Source organism: Phyllopteryx taeniolatus, chromosome 7, assembly GCF_024500385.1.
Source record: "Phyllopteryx taeniolatus isolate TA_2022b chromosome 7, UOR_Ptae_1.2, whole genome shotgun sequence".
Classification (NCBI taxonomy): domain Eukaryota; kingdom Metazoa; phylum Chordata; class Actinopteri; order Syngnathiformes; family Syngnathidae; genus Phyllopteryx; species Phyllopteryx taeniolatus.
Genome location: NC_084508.1, coordinates 11495580 through 11517857, shown reverse-complemented (window position 1 = coordinate 11517857; position 22278 = coordinate 11495580). Strand labels below are relative to the sequence as shown.

General features: G+C 39.6%; 3 protein-coding genes across 10 annotated transcripts in view; 1 reads left to right on the top strand and 2 right to left on the bottom strand.

Annotated features, from left to right (window-relative positions):
* The window catches only part of pip5k1ca (phosphatidylinositol-4-phosphate 5-kinase, type I, gamma a), a 34445-nt gene extending 26867 nt beyond the window's left edge, over positions 1–7578 (bottom strand). For 3 of the 6 annotated variants that reach the window (XM_061779793.1, XM_061779792.1, XM_061779791.1), the window contains exon 1: positions 7177–7577. In XM_061779793.1, coding sequence (XP_061635777.1) covers positions 7177–7303 — 127 coding nt within the window. In that variant the 5' untranslated portion in view covers positions 7304–7577. Of the gene's footprint in view, positions 1–7176 lie in introns of all 6 variants that reach the window. The other 3 variants (XM_061779790.1, XM_061779788.1, XM_061779794.1) reach the window with 2 other exon arrangements.
* Positions 7579–8737: 1159 nt separating this feature from the next.
* On the bottom strand, positions 8738–15550 carry gpx4a (glutathione peroxidase 4a). Its single transcript, XM_061779798.1, is given in 8 exon segments — positions 8738–9230; positions 12369–12428; positions 12709–12733; positions 12836–12903; positions 12905–12988; positions 13787–13931; positions 14011–14105; positions 15391–15550. Coding segments are annotated over 8 exon segments (567 nt in total). The 5' UTR covers positions 15442–15550; the 3' UTR covers positions 8738–9191.
* A 1451-nt stretch (positions 15551–17001) lies between these two features.
* polr2eb (RNA polymerase II, I and III subunit E, b) lies at positions 17002–21855 on the top strand. Of its 3 annotated transcripts, none has more exons than XM_061779797.1 (8): positions 17002–17205; positions 17683–17857; positions 18948–19063; positions 20257–20337; positions 20890–20948; positions 21138–21216; positions 21564–21632; positions 21724–21855. In XM_061779797.1, the coding sequence occupies exons 1-7, from the start codon at positions 17149–17151 to the stop codon at positions 21627–21629; spliced, it is 633 nt and encodes a 210-aa protein (XP_061635781.1). In that variant the 5' UTR covers positions 17002–17148; the 3' UTR covers positions 21630–21632; positions 21724–21855. The 3 variants fall into 3 exon arrangements, with proteins under 3 accessions (XP_061635781.1, XP_061635780.1, XP_061635779.1); XM_061779796.1 differs by having other exon boundaries at positions 21716–21855; XM_061779795.1 differs by having other exon boundaries at positions 21564–21855.
* Positions 21856–22278: the final 423 nt, after the last annotated feature.

Here is a 22278-nt window from a genome sequence, read left to right as displayed (position 1 = left end):
AGCGCCTCAAACCTGCACAGAAACGTGCTGCACGGATACACACGCACACAGAGATTCCCGACCACTGTGGGAAAGAATCCAATTTTGCTTCAAGGCCCACTGAACTGACCAAAAAATTTATTGTAAATTTGACACACTACAGAGATGATTGTCTTTAAAAAGCCTGTCAAATTTGAATGAATAAAAAAAATGCATGATAAAACAAAAATCATTATGTATGTAAAATAAGGGTCTGAAATCATGAAACATAAGGCCTGTCCTCGAGCTGCAGGACTGTGTGGGTGTGTCCGCTGAAGCCGCGGCAGACAGCCCTTTACCTGCCAATCAAATGTTTGCTCGTACGCTGTGTGCTCAAGTGTCAGAGTCAGCTACCGGCTGAATAACATGTACCACTGTGGTTATGGTTAATACAGTTAACTTTCCCGTGTCTCTGTTATGTGGTGAGGCACACACAAGAACTCCAAGCAAGACACTGTTGTTTGGGACGACCCTGCCGCGGTGGAGCAAGCGCCTTCACTCATTAGCTTGCAGGCTCGTGAACATAATAAACAGTCAACTTTCCCGTAAGTCTCTCTGTTATGTGGATCTACGTGCGCCGCATGAAGCCAGCTGTGGCGTACTGGACGGACCCAACGCCGGTACTAAAAAAGTACTAGCCTAGTCGCTAGTAGTAGGCCACTTCACAGTGGAGCCATCCACTGTGGTCCAACTCGCCGTCAGCTCGCTGCTGAGGCCACACGCGTGTCACCAAAACAGGCACTGTAGTCCAAATAACACAAAAAGCTTCTGGGAAGATGCCTTTTTCGGGTTGTATGCATAGCATGATGGCTAACTGAACAATATAGCGGTGGTAGAAATCGGCCAAGTTATTATTACTGAGTGACTCGCAGTTGCGTTGAATTGCCACAGATGGCGATCGGTATTCCTATAATGCGGGAGGGCTGACTCATGCTGTTCCCCGGTTGTGTCAGCGCGCCCCTGTTTTGGCCAAGCCCAAAAAAATCTGAACAACTGAGATGGTGAAAAACTGTCTAAAGCTATATCGCAACAATTCAGAACTAGATGTTTTTGCACATTTTCAGCACTTACCTTCAAACACATTTGAGGTATTTAGAAAAAAACAACAACACAAAAATGACTTTAGTAGGTCTTTAATTAGAAATAATTTACCTTTGTTCATATTTCTGTACCATTGACATATGGTGACAAGGAGAAAAAAATAAATGCTCTTCCAATAAATTAAGGCAAAAGGTACAATTAACCTATGTATCCACATGATGCCATTCATACAACAGAATAACAGACCCAGATTTCTAATTTGTTGATCTTACACCTATCAACCCAGTCACCAACACAGGGTGCTTTCACAGATTGCAGTCTTATTTCTCTGGTCCGAATCTGTGGATGGTTTGTAAACAACGTGTGCCGCCTGGTTTGGTCTGTGTTCACACGGTAAAAATTCCAAGCGTACCAAAATGCAAGGCAACAAACTATGTGACATTGCTCTCTTCTCTTATTGGTCAAAAAAATTTAAAGAAGGTTTTGCGAGTGATAAGCGAATCAAGCAGCACAAATAAAAACCAAATGGAGTGAAACTGGTGTCTGTTTAGAACATTGATCATTACCAGCACCAGGCTACAACACACCAGAAAACCAAGTGCACTTTAAAAGGATCCACTCCCAGCGAATTATCCTTGTTCGCGTGGTGAAAAGAAGACAGCCTGCTATGGATGAATGGATGCTAATTGCCACAAGCTAAACCAAATACATGTCCGTTAAGTCAATAGTCTAATCTGTTCCATGCCATGTACGCCTAATGGCTTTCGAGTGGACTGTGTCCATATCAATAACACCTCGCTTCATCCTGATATCTGCCCATGATCTTGCTAATGTTGCAGTTTAAGGTAAAAACAACCTTGGCAGTAGCGGACTGAGGCTGGATGCCTTTCACGTCACTGCACGCTGAGACGAGATGAATTGGTTTGCACCAGAATTGGTTTACAGTGTTCATACCTGTGCAAATGGACCACACCGAGGGACAACTAGAGCACATGTAAAATGGCCAATAGGGTGCTATGATGGCACACTAATTAGTTATTTCCATTTAATGAGACTTCTCCCCTGAGACTCCCAGTTTATAGTACTTGTGCTGGCAGTATTGGGTGTGGACTACTTCCTCATGGCACTGATATGGAAATAGAAGTTTGGAACAATCAGAGAAACTTTCCTGTCGTGTTAAAAATATCTATAAATTATTTTACACAACTTACAACAACATATATATAAAATTGCACTGTATAAAAACATTCAGTGATAATATAATAGAATCTGAATAACTAAACAGTTTGTGCGTCATGATTATTATGTTTTAATGCCCATTGATATTGTTCTACTCCTTCTGGTGTGCATGCCTTGGCCACCAGGGGGCATAAATAGTACTTATATACGAAGAAGACGGTCTCTTCTAAACTCAAGCACTTCACCTCTTTTTGGAAGGTTAGTTCACTATCTGCTGCTTGTTTTGTAGTTCACTGCCACAATTTACTGCTCTTAATACAGAGCGACGTCTTGTATCACAAAAATCACTAAGTCGGGTCACTCGTAAATCCAGGAACCACCGTATTTGTATTAGATTAAAATATCACCCGAGCTTCTATCGCACGCACACACACCCTTCTCTTGAATCTAAAAGCAAGATGTTAAGTCAACTGCGTCATCCACTACGTCCTTTCATGACGTCAAACATCCTGGCTGAAGCTCCAAATGTTACTTATACAATCCGGGAAAGCGTTAGGAAGGGATGGAGAGAGAGTGTACATGCAACAGCAAAAGGGACACATCAGGACAGAGCAGATAGAACTGGCATTTTCTGCTTCTGTCAGCAATTCTGACAGGCCTCCTATCGTACGGTGGGGAGGGGAAAAAAAAAAAAAAAAAAAAGCAAAGGCGCAAGGACTTAATCAAGCACTTCATTGCCTCCTTGAAGAAGTCGCAGATCTTTCCAGGATGTTTGCAGAATTATACACATAAAGGTACCTACCTTGCCTCATTTCTTCTAAGTGGTGTAGATATGTTATGCAGGTATGGTAGACATTTTACTGTTTTTCCATTTTTAAGGGTCCCCAACTGACCCGAGAGGTACCCTAGCAAGAAAAACAATGTGTATGTGTGTGTGTGCTTGGCTCAAATTACCGGCAGATCACAATGAATTTTAATAGTAAAATAACAACAAGAAAGTACAAAAATATGCCTCAAAAACAGACTTCAAACTATGTTCGTGTATGACATCGGGCAAGATATCAGCAAATCTCACGAGACTTCAGCTCAGTGAGCTTCTAACACCACAACTGTGTCTGCGGTAGAAGGACACTTGTGATGTCGAGAAAAGTGTCATAACCAGAGAGTAAGAAAGAAGAAGATGCAGTTACAATTGTGCCTTGACTTATAAGTTTAATTTGTTCCATGACCATGCCTGTACCTCAAAACACTCATTACTCAAATGATCTTTCACCAGTAAAATGAAGTGAAATGCCATTAATCCGTTCGGCGCCCCAAAAAACACCCCCAAAATAATAAAAATAAAAGCACTCTTTAGAATTGTACTTCATAAAAACATACAGCAGTAACACAATTTCATAGAATGTAAAGCAGTGGTGTCCAAACTTTTGTTCTCCAAGGGCCGCATGCAGAAAAATCAAAGGGTGCAAGGGCCGCTTTGAAATTCTTCAACTGGAATTTAAACAATCCATCAAACAATAATATTGTTTATTTTTTATATTACTGTAGTTATTGTGAAAAGTTGCTTCTTCAAATCTTTCTATTAAAAAGGTGAAAAGACAAAAAGTTCAGGATTGGTTCAGCATTTAGAACCAAAACTACAAGAGGAATCTGCAGTAAGCTTTCACTCTTTAAAGCTTGACAAGCTCCACAAATCGGACCTTGACAAGGAGAATAAAGTGGAGGAAACCAATTTTGCTTCCGAAACAAAATTATCTTTCTTCATGGGGCAAAGTTTTGTTGCTATTTTACTTGTAAATTGTATGTTTTTGCATAGCTAGAAAAGCTCTCTGCCATCAATAAAAAGAAGCATGTCCTACCCAATGTCGTATTTTGTGTAAGTGGGTTCACCAGACGGCAAGAAGTATTTCCCAAAGCAAATCTTTACCGACGACATCCCCATTCTTCAACACTCTCGCCTCCATTTTCTTTGGTAACATTGTGGAAACATCACCCAACCCATCATTGGAATTTGAACGATTCCGGTTCTGAATCCCCTGCAGAGTTCACGCTCGCTTGGTATAGAACATACATATCCTATTGTTAGCTGGTCTGAGTTGAGTCACAGTTTAACGTGTTAGCTGCCTCAATGTTGGCATTAGACGTATTTTATTGTTTTACTCTTCCGATGATGACTTTAGTGAAGTTCAGCGCAGCGCGTTGGAGGCTGAGGCTCAGAGTAGGAGGAAGTACATAAAAAACGGGGCACTTTTACCTCACCATGTCGTGCAACCTCCTTTGGGCAATATCATCTTATTGCAAGTGTTGCACTGAGGTGACACTTTTGATTGCCGCCGTGAACACTGTTGGACACGAAGACACACACACACTCTTCCTCATGCGTATGTGCACTTCTTCTTTGTTGGTTTTCGGTGCATTCTTCATCGGGTGGGCGGACTATAGGCATCCAAACAAGCAACCGAAATTTTAAAATTGGAAAGATTCGTTAGTCCTGGTTCCAACCGATTCTCAAGACTCGATGCCCAACCCTACTCTTAAGTTGAGGTACTACTGAAGATAAAGCTGTAAAATAATTAATTAAAATTTTAAATTATTATTCCATCCATCCATCCATTTTCTACCGCTTATTCGAAGTTGGGTCGCAGCGGCAGTAGCTTTAGCAGGGACGCCCAGACTTATTAAATTATTATTAAAATTAATTAAGAATTCATTTTGACCAAGGTGATGCTAATGTAGCTTCCTGTTTTCTCTCATTACGTGTCTGTCAGAAGTCTCTAAAGAGTGGGTACTTTTATTTTAATTTTACCATACACTACAGTAGTTAGCTTGTCTTTAAACGACAATGTGAAAATGTTATTTTGTTATGTTGGAAGATTGCAGCTGCTCCAAACACACATACCGTAATTTCTCGTGTGTAATGCGCACCCATGTATAATACGCACACCCAAAGTTGACCTAAAAATTCTGGAAAACCCTTCTACCTATGTATAATGAATTTTTACAATGCATGATTTTTACAATGCATGATTTTGCTTCTACCCATATGATTAAAACAGTATTATCTGTATTTTGTTAGGGTTTTTTTCAAATAAATATTTTGAAGTTAAGCACTTTATTTGAACTGTAATCCTTTTTTAATTGTATTTTGTAAATTAGAAAACACACAGTTGTGCTCATATGTTTGATTACCCAGGCAGAATTTGTAAGATGCGTACAATTCTTTCAAGAAAAAATTAAGGACCAGGAAAAACACATTTAATTTTATTTTAATAAGATTCAAATTAAACGGTCAAGCATTTCAGAAAAGTATTATCATTAAACAAAACATAACCATAAAGAAATTAATGATGGCTGTTGTTCAGTCATCAGTTATATTTTAAAAAGATAATAATAATAATTCCATTTGCCCCTAAGCCTATGTATAATGCGCACTATTGATTGACAATTTTGGGGGGGGGGGGGGGGGGTGCGCATTATACACGAGAAATTACGGTATTTAAACACCAAGTTTTTACATTGGGGGCAGCTGAGCTCAACACTGTAGCCTATGATTACACTGCACTAGATGTGACATTAAGCAAGCTCAATCGAGCTCTCAGGGCCTCAGCAGCTGACATTTAAACTAATTTCTACCAAGCACACTCCTGTCAGTGGATGATGACTGTGATCATTGCTTACTGCTCCTGTGTTAAACCCAAGCAACTGGAATTTGACCAAGAATATCTAGGAAAATATTATCAAAACGTTAACAAGAATTCAGTACTTATATGACAAATCCTGGTATTTTCCATAATTCTGTATAAACGGCACCAACACAGGACATGAGGACAAAGTCAACCTGTCAATTTTCCACCTTTTTGTCTCCAACACAAAGAAACAGCAAAATTGGTGTATCAGAGTCGCCATCTTAGCCTTCTTTCACACAGAACACAAAAGAAGCGGGACTTTGGCCCGACTTTCACAGAGCAACACGCCCTCCCGCAATCACATACAGTAATTAAACGACATCAGCGCCAGCATCTGGTATGACGTAAAATACAGTTGACGCACAAAGACAGTTGCTTTCAACACAACACAGCTTTCAACCCCCCGTGTTTACACTGTGTACAAAGAAGTTGACCTGGCAATTTTTTGACTTTTTTGTCTCTTACACAAAGGTACAGTAGAATTGGCGCATCAGAATCGACAACCAACATAAGATCTGGAAGGGAGAAAGGAAGTTTTAAGTGAAAAAAGCATGCATGGATAAAAAACAGGTGTGATGGAAGGAAGGAAGGTAGGAAGGAAGGAAGAATTTAAGGATGCATGAATAAAAAAACAGGTGTGACAAAAGGATGGCAGGAAGTAAGTAAGTAAGTAAGTAAGGAAGGAAGGCAAAAATGCCTGGAAAAGGTGGGTCTGATGGGAAGAAAGTTATGAAAGAGGTCAGAAAGGAGGGAGCGGAAGTAGGAACAAAGGAATGAAGGCAGAAGGTACATTTCAGCGAAGGAAAGATGGATGGGAACTAAGGAAGGAGAAGATGCAAACCTATTTATGAAAAAAAAAAATCAGCCCACCCCGTACACAACAGTATGAATTGCTCTTTGGTTTGAAGGTACTCAGAAATCCTTTATATTTAAGTTATTCAGGCCCATTTACGTCGGAACACCTTCTCATACGTGTGGTGTTACAATAAATATGCTGTTATGAGCTCAAAATGAGGAAAAAGAAGAATCCTCACGCTTGCTCGTTTCACCTGCTCTCCTCATCCACTCGGCTAAGCTAGCAGCTACTAGCACAGCTAAGCGGCTAAAGATGAGTCGGGGCTTTCTGCTTAAATTCCTCACAGAATCCGATTTAAAAAAAAAAAAAAAAAAAAGAAAAGAAAAAAGGCGAATAAGCCTTAACGAAACAAAACCACGAATAAAATACAGGAATACGTGTATACGTCCATCCTACCCATGTCTCCGGCGTCCATTCCGTAGCTAACCCCGAAGACCGTGTCAGCATCATCGGATGATGCGGCCCCGGATAGAGGACTCCCGTCCCTGGCCTCCGACAGCCCGACCGCTCCCTCGGCTTCCATTCAGCCTCCGGGAAGTGCTGGTACGATGGATAAACAGGTAGGCGACGACGCGCACTGTCGGAACCCCGAAAAATAAGGAACGAGAAGCCTTATATGTTGCGGATAATCAGGACGGAAGACATGTTATCCGGGAACGGCGGCTAGGTGGACACAGTCTCCCCGGCTCGACTGCACTGCTGCACGGTCAGGCTGCGACGGCTCAACCACCGGGGGCTGGTTCGGGACTTTGGGGCTCAGCGACTCCCCCTGCTGGCGGCGGAGGAAAGTTGGATGCTCGGAATCGGTTGCCCAAGCTTTGAGCCAAGGCCACTGGTAGGAAATAACGGAATAAAGTACCCATAAAAATATCGCTACAAAAAAAGTCGCTACAAAGTAAACATAAATACCTCTTCTAAATGTTACACACCACAGTGCTGTTAACAACCATGCCAAGTTTGAATGATTAAAAAAAAAAATAATAATAATAATAAATCACCATGTACAGTATATAAAATGAGTCTTCAAAATCGTGAAAAAAATAACATAATACGTGTACTTCATGTTTCTTGCTCCAATCTACGAAAATTTCATCTTGTCTCCACTTTTAACATTAAAAATATATACATGGGAAATAGGAAATACTGTATATACAATGAAATGAAATCAATTGAACATGTAATTAAGAAATGTAACAACTTACGAGTGTGCAAGAGAGGACCAAATGAAAGAGAATAATGAGTACACGAGAAATTGAATAAAGGTAGAATTTTGTGAAAATAAGCAAACGATAAAACAAGATATTTATTATAATTGTTTTATGTTGTCACTTCCAAGAATGATAGATGGCAAACAAGTATTGCATATTACTGACAGTACTTTTAGGTAATTTTTTTTCTGGCATAGATAGATGAACAAAGATTCTGTGTTCAGTAGTTTGTGGTAAATATGTAATAATTTTCAGACCAATGAACTGAAATGAGATATTTTCCCTTAGAACACCTAATGAGTCTCACGGCACACTAATGTGCCACAGCACAGTGGTTGGGAATTACTGTGAGCCATGCACAGGAATTACTGTGCATGGCTCACCATCTGTCCCTCTTTGTCTATATACAAAATATAAAGAAAAAAATTTGCTTTATGTATTTTATTTTATTTTGTCATCCAGCCATTTTTTTTTTAAATCACATATTACATTATTAGATGCATGGTAATTTATTCATCCCATGAAGGAAATTAAATGTATTAATTTAATAAACATTTGGTTGTCTTTTTGTTATTTTATTTTTATTATGCACGTGACAAATTTGTTTTGGTCTTTTTTCATTTTAATACCCAAAAAAGACAAAACATATTTGTGATGTACAGGTACATTTATGTTTAAAAAAAAAAAAAAAAAACATCAAGCTCAAAAAGGACAACAGTTTTTAAATCAGCACTATGAGGAAAAGGGTATACAAGACACTTGCCAACAAATGGCATGGTTTTATTGTCCATAACAGGCTACATGTCTGTAAGCCATCTTCAAAGGGTGAGTAGTTGTACTTTATTTCAGTTTTATTAGACAGGTGTTAACTTCTCTTTACACTTGAATGACAGTACTACTGAAGCTCATTAGCCTCAATTCCAGTGTTGCTATGCAAACGATGCTACATTTCATCCGTTTTCTCTGTGTCTCCTTCTCCCCGGGCCACGAAAATTAACAAAAGCTCGGCGATCGTCCCCGGCAGATTTGCACGCCAATTGCATCGGGTCTGCCCTCTCCGTCGGACGGCTTTACGGGCAGACCGTCACACGTCCGGGGTCGAGCCGAACCCTTATCGACCGATGCTCAGAGAGAGAGAGAGAGAGAGAGAGGCGGAGTACGGAAACAAATGAGACAATGTCGAGATAGCGAGGTATGGATGATTTAGGCGCTCAGATACGGCGGAAGATCCTGCTCAATCACCTGCAAAAAAAACACAAAAAAAACGAGTCCACATCCAATTAGAATGTCCACAGTAAGAACTACACAATGAACGAAAGGGAACAGAGCAGAACATTGAAGTAGGGCTGGGCGATATGGCCTCCAAATAAAATCCACAAAAATCCAACTTTTTATTTGAATCAATTTTATCCCCTTCGCTGCTGCGTAAAAGCAAAAGAAGATTAGATTTTTATTTCACCCTTTCTGGGAGGTCTCCTGATACCAAACAAGCTTCAAAAAAGTTTTTCCCAGCATTAACTTCCATCAATGTCCACATAGTCATTGATTTATTTTTTCCTCCTTACATATAATGTGAAAGTAAGCTTCCTTTTGGAAAAAAATACCACTTTTGTTAAAACATGATTCTTAATAAATTAATGTCTGTTGTCCAAGAGTTACGTGGAGCCCCCGCCAACTATCTTACACACTTTTCTCAAGAGTTGGCAAGGTGATCTTGGCAAAATATTTGAGCTTGGGATCACACAACTGCGGTCAAACGTTTGCAACATGTTGCTAAATCGCTGCTTTAGCAATGTATAAACGGCCACCGTCTTTGGCAATGTTCAGTGTGATTGACTCGGTGATTGGGCTCCTTTCTTGTCATAATGCAAAACAATGTGAAAATGACGCCACTCATTTCATCTGTTTCTTAGCAGGAATTGAAGTCACTTGTGGCTTTTTGGAAAAATAGTTGCAAGAGGGGTTGGAAAAGTTGCTACAAGTTGGCAACACTGACTGTGCTTTGTACAACCCCAATTCCAATGAAGTTGGGACATTTTGTTAAACATAAATCAAAACAGAATACATCCATCCATTTTCTGAGCCGCTTCTCCTCACGAGGGTCGCGGGCGTGCTGGAGCCTATCCCGGCTGTCATCGGGCAGGAGGCGGGGTAGACCCTGAACTGGTTGCCAGCCAATCGCAGGGCACATATAAACAAACAACCATTTGCACTCACAGACACACCTACGGGCAATTTAGAGTCTCCAATTAATGCATGTTTTTGGGATGTGGGAGGAAACCGGAGTGCCCGGAGAAAACCCACGCAGGCACGGGGAGAACATGCAAACTCCACACAGGCGGGGCCGGGGATTGAACTCGGGTCCTCAGAACTGTGAGGCTGACGCTCTAACCAGTCGGCCAGCGTGCCGCTAAAACAGAATACAATGATTTGCAAATCATGTTCAACCTATATTTAATTGAATACAAAGACAAGATATTTAATGTTAAAAATGATAAACTTTATTGTTTTAGCAAATAATCCTTAACTTAGAATTTTATGGCTGCAACACGTTCCAAAAAAGCTGGGACAGGGTCTTGTTTGCCACTGTTACATCACCTTTTCTTTTAACAACATTCAATAAACGTTTGGGAACTGAGGACACTAATTGTTGAAGCTTTGTAGGTGGAATTATTTCCCATTCTTGCTTGATGTACAGATTCAGCTGTTCAGCAGTCCGGGGTCTCCATTGTCGTATTTTACGCTTCATAATGCGCCACACATTTTCAATGGGAGACAGGTCTGGACTGCAGGCAGGCCAGTCTAGTACCCACACTCTTTTACTATGAAGCCACGCTGTAGTAACACGTGCAGAATGTGGTTTGGCATTGTCTTGCTGAAATAAGCAGGGGCGTCCATGAAAAAGACGTTGCTTGGATGGCAGCATGTTTCTCCAAAACCTGTATGTACCTTTCAGCATTACTGGTGCTTTCACAGATGTGTAAGTTACACATGCCATTGGCACTAAAACAGCCCCATACCATCACAGATGCTGGCTTTTGAACTTTGCGTCCATAACAGTTTGGATGGTTCTTTTCTTCTTTGGCCCGGAGGACACAACGCCCACAATTTCCCCAAAAATTTTAAATGTGGCCTCGTCAGACCACAGAACACTTTTCATCAGTCCCTCTTAGATGAGCTCGGGTCCAGAAAAGCCGGCAGCGTTTCTGCGTTTTGTTGATAAATGGCTTTTGCTCTGCATAGTAGAGTTTCAAGTTGCACTTACGGATGTAGCGCCGAACTGTATTTACTGACATTGGTTTTCTGAAGTGTTCCTGAGCCCATGTGGTGATATCCTTTACACATTGATGTCGTTTTTTGATGCAGTGCCGCCTGAGGGATCGAAGGTCATGGGCATTCAATGCTAGTTTTCGGCCTTGCCGCTTAAATGCAGTGATTTCTCCAGATTCTCTGAACCTTTTGACGATATTATGGACCGTAGATGATGAAATCCCTAAATTCCTTGCAATTGTACGTTGAGGAACATTGTCCTTAAACTGTTCGACTATTTTCTCATGCGCTTGTTCACAAAGAGGTGAACCTCGCCCCATCTTTGCTTGTGAATAACTGAGCAATTCAGGGAAGCTCCTTTTCTACCCAATCATGGCACCCACCTGTTCCCAATTAGCCTGTTCACCTGTGGGATGTTCCAAACAGGTGTTTGATGAGCATTCCTCAACTTTTTTGCCACCTGTCCCAGCTTTTTTGGAACGTGTTGCAGCCATAAAATTCTAAGTTAATGATTATTTGCTAAAAACAATCAAGTTCATCAGTTTGAACATTACATAGCTTGTTTTTGTAGTGTATTCAATTAAATATAGGTTGAACATGATTTGCAAATCATTGTATTCTATTTATGTTTAACACAACGTCCCAACTTCATTGGAATTGGGGTTGTAAAATAACGCAGTTCTGTTCGCAGCCATGTTGTTGTTGTAAGCAGTGCACATCAGCAGACACACTTTGAACTAAGGAAGACGGGGGGGGGAAATAAATAAATAAAAAATCAAAATAAATCAAAGGTTTCCCCACAAAATGTATTCTTTTAACAAAGAAATTATTTCTTCCCCATAAATCTAATAAAAAAATATTTGTAAAAATTATTTATTGAAAACAAAAGAATATATATATATATTCAAATGAATAATTTTTACTTTTCTTCTTGGTCTTCTTTTTTTTTTTTTACATAAAACTATTTCCCCCAAAATTCTATTTAAAAAGAAAGTATTTTTTTCTTTCAAAAATCTCTTAAAACAAAAAAACGGTAAGCAATAAATTCAAATTCATCGATACAATTGATTAAATTGCCCCACCCTAAATTGAAACTCTTTTTATACGTACGCTTGGATCATCCATGGGCCCATATCGCTTCACCACCTGACCCTCTTTGTTGATCAGAAACTACAAAAAAAAGAAGACAGCAATAAATTGCTTTATTTTTTAAGGTTTTTATGTCATTTGCTGAATCAAAATAGTACAATTTTTAGTTTTCTGAAAAATACACCTCAAAGGTCAATAAAAAGAGACAAGAATGAGTAATTCTCATGAAACGGCAGCTCCAGGAGCAAGTGAAACAATTTGGAAGTCACCTTTGGAGGTTCCGCTGTATTTTTATTTATTTTGTCATAGCAAAAGTATAAGGATAATAAAATGATATGAACACCTTGTGTCTGTTATTTACCTTTGTGAAATTCCATTTGATGCCACTGCAGGGATAAAAAAAAAAAAAAAAAAAAAGGCACGTTCAAAAACTTTTAGTGTGCCAAAAGGACAGCGTCAATGGAATATGTGATGGAAAGGAGTCTTACTTTCCCAGGAAGCCTCTCCCGTTGGGCTGCTCCTTCAGCCATTTCCACAGCGGGTGAGCATCAGGGCCCGTTGACGTCGATCTTGCTGAACATGTCGAAGCGAGCGTTGTACGACTGCGCAAACTGCTTGATCTCGGCGTTAGTACCTGGTTCCTTTCAATCGAGACGTACCAAAATATATATGGATGAAATCATAGACATGTATTATACATATATGCCACCTTGAGCGTTGAATCATACGTCGAGGTCACCGCCATATTGGATGTGGCAAAGTGTACCAATCGCCAAAGTTTCTCCATTCATTTGCTGCTCCGATGTGTAGCAACTGTTTCACAATTAAAGCTGACCTCATGCTATTTACCTTTCACAGTTAAGACTCAACTCTGACTTTTGATTGTATTCAGCCATAACATCATATTATGGCCAATGCTATGAACTCCCGTACGTGCATTTGACTGTGAATTCCAGTGAAACCAGCCGCCAATCAAAGTTGTCTTTCCTTTTTATATCATATAAGATTATAAGATTAGTTATAAGAGGGTGTGCACACTTGTGCAATCATATTATTTCAGTTGTTTATTTTTACTTACGTTATCAAAAAGATTCAAGAAATTTCTTCAACTGAATGTTACAGGTTATTGGCCACATTAATTAATGCTGGTAAAAGTTTTGAAATGATTTGTATTGTTCTCATTTTTTTTTTAGATCACAAAACCCTAGCATATGAACAGGGGTGTGTAGACTTTTTATATCCACTGCATACAGATCTCAATTTTCCATAACCAAGCAGATGAACAGTACAGGTAAAAACAAAAATATTACAGGCAGATCTGCCAAATCCAATATGGCGGGCGCCATGTTGCCACCGGGCGAGGTCTATTATGTCATCCATGGATGAAATGACACAGATGGTAAATGACGCCAGCACAGACAAGAACAAAGCTGGCGCACCTGGTTGGCAAACTGGTTGGAAGGGAAGGCGAGGATGCGTAAACCTCTCTCAGCGTACTTGGCGTGCATCTCGGCAAACTGAGAGTAGTTTACGGGCGTTTTGCCTCATTTGGACGCCACGTTGGTGATGATGACCACGTTGCCCCTGAGGAAAAAAATGTCCACAGTCACAATGTGGGTGATTGCTTTGGAGATGGAGGTCTCATATGGAAGTAAAGGCTCACCTGTATTTTTCTAGAGAGACCACGTTGCCGTCGATGTCGGTAGCTGAGAAGTCGTAAATGGACGTGGCCGAGCTCCAGTCCTCTGTCGGGGCGCCCTGTGGGAAGACACGTGAGCCATAGGAGCACCCTAATAAAATTCACCGGATGGAATATTTAGCATTTAATATAAGACATGAAAAATAAAGCAATACAACAACAACAATTATAAAAGATAATTATTAAAAACACTAAAATAAATAACCAAAGTTAGACACAATTCTCTATAGTATATGTCAAAAAATATTTATATGTACAACAGATATGGAAACTAATAGAAGTAGATTTCGAAAATATATAAATAAAGTAAAAAAAATGAAAAAAATAAAAATATGATGGATCTAAATAAAAACAAATACAATGCATAAAATCAAAATTAAATGAAATATAAAGTAATAAAAAGCCATATTTAAAAAATTATAAAATACGTGGCAAAATATATGTAAAAAGTGGATCAAATCAATAACAAAATAAAATAAATTAATTGAAAGTATATTTTACTTAAAAGGTAAATAAAAAAGTAAAAAATAAATAAATAAATAAAAGACTATAAGTATCTGTATAACAGTTATGGAAACTAATAGAAAGAGATCAACGAAAAAGTAAATATTTCATAATAATAAAGTGAAATAATTAAATAATAAAGAAAACAAAATAAATCATTAAAGATTCCAAAAGAAATGAAAATTAAGAATAAGGCACACATCAGAAATTAAAACATATAATCTAAAACAAAACACATGAAAATAAAACGGACACCAAAATGGCATGGCAAAAATATATTAAAGTATAGCTGCAAGTATAAATTAATACATAAAACAGATCAATTAAAATAAAATCTAAAAAATTTAATTAAAATTAAAATACTCATCTAAATAAAAATGATATCTAAAACACTATAAAGTATAATAAAATATAGTGAAATAAAAGAAACAGCTGTAAAGTGTATAGGCTAAAAATATATATTTTGTATTTGCATCATCGAAAATACAATAAATTAAAAGGAACAGCGCGAACGTGTATTCAAAACATATCAGATTTAAAAAAAAAAAAGACCAACCAGTGTACAGTATAAATAAAAATACACTAAAATTATATTAAAATCAGATCAAATCAATTAAACCCAATTGAAATAGAATAAAATAAACATCAATGAGAGTGATCAATTATTGACTCATTAAGCAGACAAGACCTAAAAATGAATCATTATATCCACTTTTTGGTCAGAAAATGAGGCACACCTCCACAATCAGTCTATGAACGGGGAGCATTTGAGAGCATTCTTGCATTGGATGTTCTTCCATGCCATCCATTGCCAGACTAACTAACACACTGAAGTCTTACCAAAGCCTGCAGCAGGACACTGAACAGGACAGTGGAGCCTATGAGACGCATGGCTGCCCTTCACTGAGCTCCTCAGAACAAAAAGAACGCGATCCAACAACTCCTTCCGTATTTAGTGTCTTTAGCTCCGCTCTCTACTCGTCCCTGCAGCCTCTTATAAAGCCGGCAGGGGATCAGTGACTCAACTGATAAGCTGCAGTTATCCAATAGCTGACGCTCTGCAGTGCTGACCCGTAATCCACATCACACATGCACGGGTTCTGTGGTCCAGAGTCCACCACATTATCAGAAACTCATAAAATGCTATTGTAAAATAAGAAATTGGAACGATACGATCTGTGACTCTGGCTGAAGCTTTCATGTCATTTCGAGGTACATTTTCTCATCACTGGCGAGCACGTCTGCCTCACAGTTGACAAGTCACGGGTTCGAATCTTGGCTCGGTCTTCCTGTGTGGCGTTTGCGAGGTTCTCTCTATGCTTTTTTTTGCGGGTACTCTATGTTCCTCCCACATTCCGAAAACATGCACGTCAGGTTCATTTAAGCCTCTAAATTGTCCATCAGTGGGAATGCTTGTTATATGTTGTATGCTTGCTATACAGCATGTGCCCTGTGGTTGGCCTCTCCAGATGGTATAACAATAACAAACGCATTAAGATGATTCCATCGTTGTATTAAATGTCTGTATTACAATGCCCCCAGCTGGCCAAGGTGCGCACACCACAATGAAAAGCACAATGTCCATTAAACTCAAGCAAGCAAATTATAATAATAATAATAATAATAATAAAAAAAAAAAAGACGAAACAGGGTTACCTGGAACAAGGTGACAAAAATGTTAAAAAAACAAAAAAACAAAAACAAAAAGTTGAATAATTATGTCTGGAAACCATGTAATAATGTGCCCAAAACGTTTATAGCCATATAGTTTATATTCTTCCTCTATACACCAGGCTCTGTTGACTCTGTAAAATTGTCTAAGCATGTGCTTTGCTCGGTTTTGCCTTCAGATGGCTCCGTAGTTTTACTCTAAAAGTCACTTTTCCATATTACTGTTCAGTCAAAAACATTGCCTGTGCAATTTGTTGTCACTACCGGCTAAAAGACACCAGTACAATTGTTACAATGTTAAGATGACAAAAGGATGACTACTGAATGATTGCTGACATCAGTGACCATTGGTGCTGCTGAGTGGCAGCATGATAACAGCAGCAGACATTCCGGCCATGCGCATTGAACATTTCAGACCCCAGGAGAGCGCACAAAAAAAACAGGGTTGTACTTTACCCCAGAGGGAAGAAGAAAGTAGAGGAGCATCGCCAACGACACTCCACCGGTGGCCGCAGCCGCGCATGCTGTCATGAAGCATAACTGCCTCATTTTGGCTTGAAGCTAGCACATTTGGATCCAAACGGTGACAGTGAAGCAGCACGCCACGCCTTCCTTGTGTGTTACGACACCGCAAAACAAGTATTCGGTTTTTTTTTTTACATCAACATTTTTGCTTTGTACGAATTTAATAACGTGTTCTCGTCCACGTTTTTTTAAATTTTCCTTTTCTGTTTAAAAAAATATATATTGGAACTCCGCCCATCCGGTTTGGGAAGTGTTGGTGTGACGTCGTCAGACAGCGACAGCGTATGATCGCGTGCCACGATTTGTAGCAGTTCGTCTTTTATTCGCGACAAAATACTCAATTTATGAGGAATAATTGAAGTATAACTTGGCTGAAATTCAGAGGGACTCTTTGAATAAAGTATGGATGATGAAGAGGAAACATACAGACTGTGGAAAATTCGCAAGACTATCATGCAGGCGAGTTTCGTATCGTTGCTTTGAAGCGAGCGCGTTAGCTCGCCGATGCTAGCTGCCTTCTCGTCACTTTTACCACCATTAAAGCGTATTTTATTCATCCGAAAGGGGAACTTATTAACAAGGAAAATACACTATTCAGTATTGATACTACATCCGTCCACAAGAGAAATTTGTTCCAGTAGGGTCTACAATGAAAACAACACAAGTCAAAGCAGCCATGCCATATAGCGATATGACGAAAATAAATATTTAACATAGTTTCTAAACGATCGGAAAACACAAAACAAACATGTCATGTGTGAGGAAGGATTTCCTCCGTGGACCAGGGCAACCTGTCAGTCGTGCTCCTCGTCTATCTGGAGATGTTGCTGTGCAGTCGATGCTTCGGATTGTCCATGATGGACAAAAGCTTGCAACAAGTGACTCATATGCGGTTATATGTTGAAGTTGTTTCAGTTCTTATCTTCTGTGTTACAGCTGTGCCACGACAGAGGCTACCTGGTGACCCAGGACGAGCTGGACCAGACTCTGGACGACTTCAAGAGTCAGTTCGGAGACAAACCCAGCGAGAGTCGACCCAGACGCACAGACCTCACCGTGCTGGTGGCGCACAACGATGACCCCACCGACCAGATGTTTGTTTTTTTCCCTGGTGAGCTCACAAAAGATAAGATGGATACCACCCCCATTTCTTTATACAGTCTAGTGTACCTTGTCTCACTTTTTTTTCCATTTAATTAAATGTATTTTTCATGGTTTCATTATCCCTGTAACGTCTTGTTTAACATCCTTTTTAAAATTATATTTCTCATTTATTAAATGTTCTGTATAATTTATTTCCTAATGAATTTAAATTGTGATCAAATAATTCATGTCTATATGTATTACCAAATTGAAAACCTACAAATATTTTTTACTTCAACCTTTCAAAATTATTAGTCATTGTTTTTTTGTATGGACAGTTTATTTTGCATTTCATTTTTCAATTTTGTGTGCACAGCGGCTTAGCAGATGGTGATCAATTTAAAGAGGCTTCAAGCTGTTTGTTGAAGTTAAATGGCAAAGTAAAACAAAAAACAAACGGAATTACATTGTGTATTTAAAACAAACACATAGCTTAACTTTTAGTCCACTAGCTTAATGCTAATGCTAACACATAATGGGGAACTCATATATAACCCTTTAAGCTACTGGAGTTTGAACACAAATGGTGCAGCAACACATTTAGACACTAGATATAACGGTACTCAGTCATTTATTCTTTATCCTCTGGAAGGAAGTGAGATTTCTATACTGTACAGATGTCCATGCAGAGTATATCAATTTGTCTGTCTTATGCTGCCCCCTGCTAGCCATGGCCGGAAGCAACACAATGACCATTCAATCGATGCACAGCGATTTTTTTTTTAAAGAAACATTAACATTATAGAGGGCTACACATTACAATTTCTTTTTATTTTTTTGGGGGGGGGGGGGGGCTGGAACAGATAAATGGCTTTTCCATTCGTTTCAACGGGGAAAGATGACTTGAGATAAATTAAACTCTTATCTAAAGGCACCACTGTATTTAAAATATGTACATTTCGTAATGATTTACATAAATACGAGAATTTTTTTTGTCCTGAATCCATTTTGATTCAAGCGGCCAAATAGTCGCTCAAAACTGAATTTAAGCTTCCTTTCACATCTGTTGAAAATGTTCTAATTTTGGTGTTTTTTGTTTTTTTTTCTTTTTTCCCCAGAGGAGCCCAAGGTGGGCATCAAGACCATCAAGATGTACTGTCAGAGGATGCAAGAGGAGAACATCACACGCGCCATCATTGTGGTCCAGATGGGCATGACGCCCTCTGCAAAACAGGTTCGACATCATACTGTACTGGACTGTGTATGTATACGATTATGTAACTATGCATGTGTGTACCATATTTTCCGCATCGTAAGGCGCACTGGATTGTAAGGCGCAGTCTCAATTATGGGGTCTAGTTCTGTACATATGGCGCATGCTAAGACAAAACAAAAGACAAGCAAAACAGTGCGTTTGGTTGAACTTTATTCTACTATTTATTTAAAAATACCTAATTTTTTGATCAATCTTTTGTCACAAATTCATCAAAGTCCTCATCTTCTGTATCTGAATTGAACAGCTGGGCAATTTCGCCATCAAACATGCCGGGTTCCCTCTCGTCATTGTCGCAGTCTGTCTCGTTGCCGGGTGGCTGTTCAGCAATGATGCCGGCTTTCGCGAAAGCTCGGACAACAGCCAAAGCAGATAGCTTAGCGCAGACATCCACAATCCATTCACATATGTTGGGGTAACTCGCCCGCCGCTGCCTCCCAGTCTTAGTAAAGGTGTGTTTGCAGTCTCTCATCAATCGCTCCCACGCCACTCGCAACTTCACTTTGAACGGCCTGTTTACACCAGTGTCCGGCAGTTGCTGCGACACGGTAGTCCTTGCGCGGCTGGAGAGATGGCGCCTTTTCTTGAAAACAAACGCACCAAGACGGACCTCCTTGAAAATGTTCGATCTTCATGTCTTGTGCTATTGTTATTGCCTTCAGTCGAATGGTGACTGTAGAGACGCTTCTCCCGGCTGTTCTTGTGCTTGATTTTGAATTCTCTTGCGGCTGCTCTATTCCCATTTACAACCACGTAACTGATAGCCTGTAGTTTGAATTGTGCCTCGTAAGCATGTCTCTTCGCTGCTGCCATTTTCGGGGTCCTTAGCCAAACAAATGTTTAGCAGCATACCGGTAGTACAGTATACCTACCGGAGGCAAGCGTATGTACAGTACGTAGCTTTACGTAATGCTCTCTTAATTGTTTTATCGCTGCCAGCGTACGTAGTGTACGCATTACATCCCTATGTCGGCGGGAAATGGGTCCGACAGTCAATCAAGCGGAGTGCTTACCAAACTCACACAACAACATTTTGGAACTCGGTGCGCACTGGGTTAAAAGGCGCACCGTCGATTTTTGTGAAAATTAAAGGCTTTTAAGTGCGCCTTATAGTGCGGAAAATACGGTACTTATGACTGTATTTCCCCTCACAGTCTTTAGTGGACATGGCACCTAAGTACATCCTGGAGCAGTTTCTACAGCAGGAGCTGCTCATCAACATCACAGAACACGAGGTAAAAACAGCATGTACACCACCTACACGCTCACATTTCATTATACTGAAACATTGTACCGCATTTATGTTATCATTTTGTGGTAAAATTATATAATAACTAAAATGAGCGTACTTGGACCCCTGAGAGGGAAAAGCCGAAAGTCAATACTGACATAATGAATCACATTATTTTTTTCTGTTTAATTATGTCATATATTACTAAGTATGTGAGTAAAAATACATTTTAGTTTATATATTATAAAATTAAATACAGCGACAAAATCCTTTTTTGCTTAAACAGGCAATTAGCTATTTAAAAAAAGATATACTTTGTCATTATGACATAACCATCCACCATGATGAGAGCCACACTCGGTGTTTGCTGGCACGGTTGTATAAGTGCACTCCAGCACACCGAGGGCCCTTTCGAATATTTTTGACCCAACTATTAGGCACATAGACTACAAAAATAAGCATACAGGTGTCAAAACAGTGACATCATGAAGTTTCGCAGGTATAACTCTTACTGCCTCACACAACTGGAACGTAAACTAGTTCTTTTGTCTTTCAGCTTGTGCCAGAACACATCGTGATGACAAAAGAGGAAGTGACGGAGCTTCTTGCCAGATAGTATCCATTTAACGCATACACAACAACACAGATGTGTATATTTATACGCTACAAGTCAAAGGTTTAGACACACATGCTATCTCATGAGAAACCGTGTCCAAACTTTAGACTGGTGATGTATAAAAGTACAGTTGTGTGTTTCTTTCTGTACAAGATGTGCGTTTATTTGCCTAAACGTGTTCACCTCAGTAAACTCAAGGAGAGTCAGCTGCCTCGAATCCAGGCCGGAGACCCCGTGGCTCGCTACTTTGGCTTAAAGAGAGGACAGGTAACAACGCCAAGAGGAGGAAAAGTGTAATGATAAAGATCAAACAGGAAGTGGTATTTATTGTGATACAGAAGCGTCTGGCTGCTTAGTACAATGTCGTTAATCCAATATCAGGTATATACAAGTTAATTGGATCAAGAAGACGCTTGCGTAAATAGCATGCAGCAATGATGGCTAGCATGAAAATGACCAGCAAAACTTGCCAACCAGTGTCATTCCAAAACAACAGTGCCGTTGTCATTGCGGTTTTCCCTCTTGGACTTGTGATGCTTTTTAAAATGTATTTTATAAAGTTGACATTCTAGAATTTGGAACTGAGACTTTAACGCCCAAAACGTTTGGTCAAGGTTGTGAAGATCATCAGACCGAGTGAGACAGCTGGACGGTACATCACCTACAGACTGGTGCAGTGACAGGTGACACTCGTCCATGTCAGCCTCTCTTGTAAAAAATATTTCTGTTATGCTTATGATCAGTCAGAGTGACTATCAATATTTAGCATCCTAGATGTCACTGTGGAACAATCGGAAGACGTTCCAGCCACACTCATCATCCCTGGATTCCTCTTTTGATTGTGTTATATTTCTTTGTGTTTCTATTCTATAAATGAGTTTTGTAAAATAAAAATATTGAAAAATAGATCCAGTGTGATTTCTTCCATTAAGATCAGTGCTATGGACACACTTAACAACTATGGGAATGTGGGGGGGAGCCGGAGAACCCACGCAAGCACTGGGACAACGTGCAAACTCCACACAGATGTTCCAATGGAGATTCAAACCCTGATCTCCTGAGTGCATGGCGCCCATGCCAACGGGCTTTCACCCTGTTGATTTCATTTGCAACTCGTTTGCTGTCTAAAGGACAAACGCTTTAAAGCGTCAATCTCCCAAGTTTATCTATTTTGAGATTTTTAGCTAAAATCATATATTTGGAGTTACGCAAATACATCTTGTTGGACATGTCTGTCAATATTCTCATTCATCCAGGTCATTTCATTTTCAGGGGATTGAATCGATCGCAGCTGGACTGTTTTGGTTGTCTTGGAAGATGTTTGGCCTC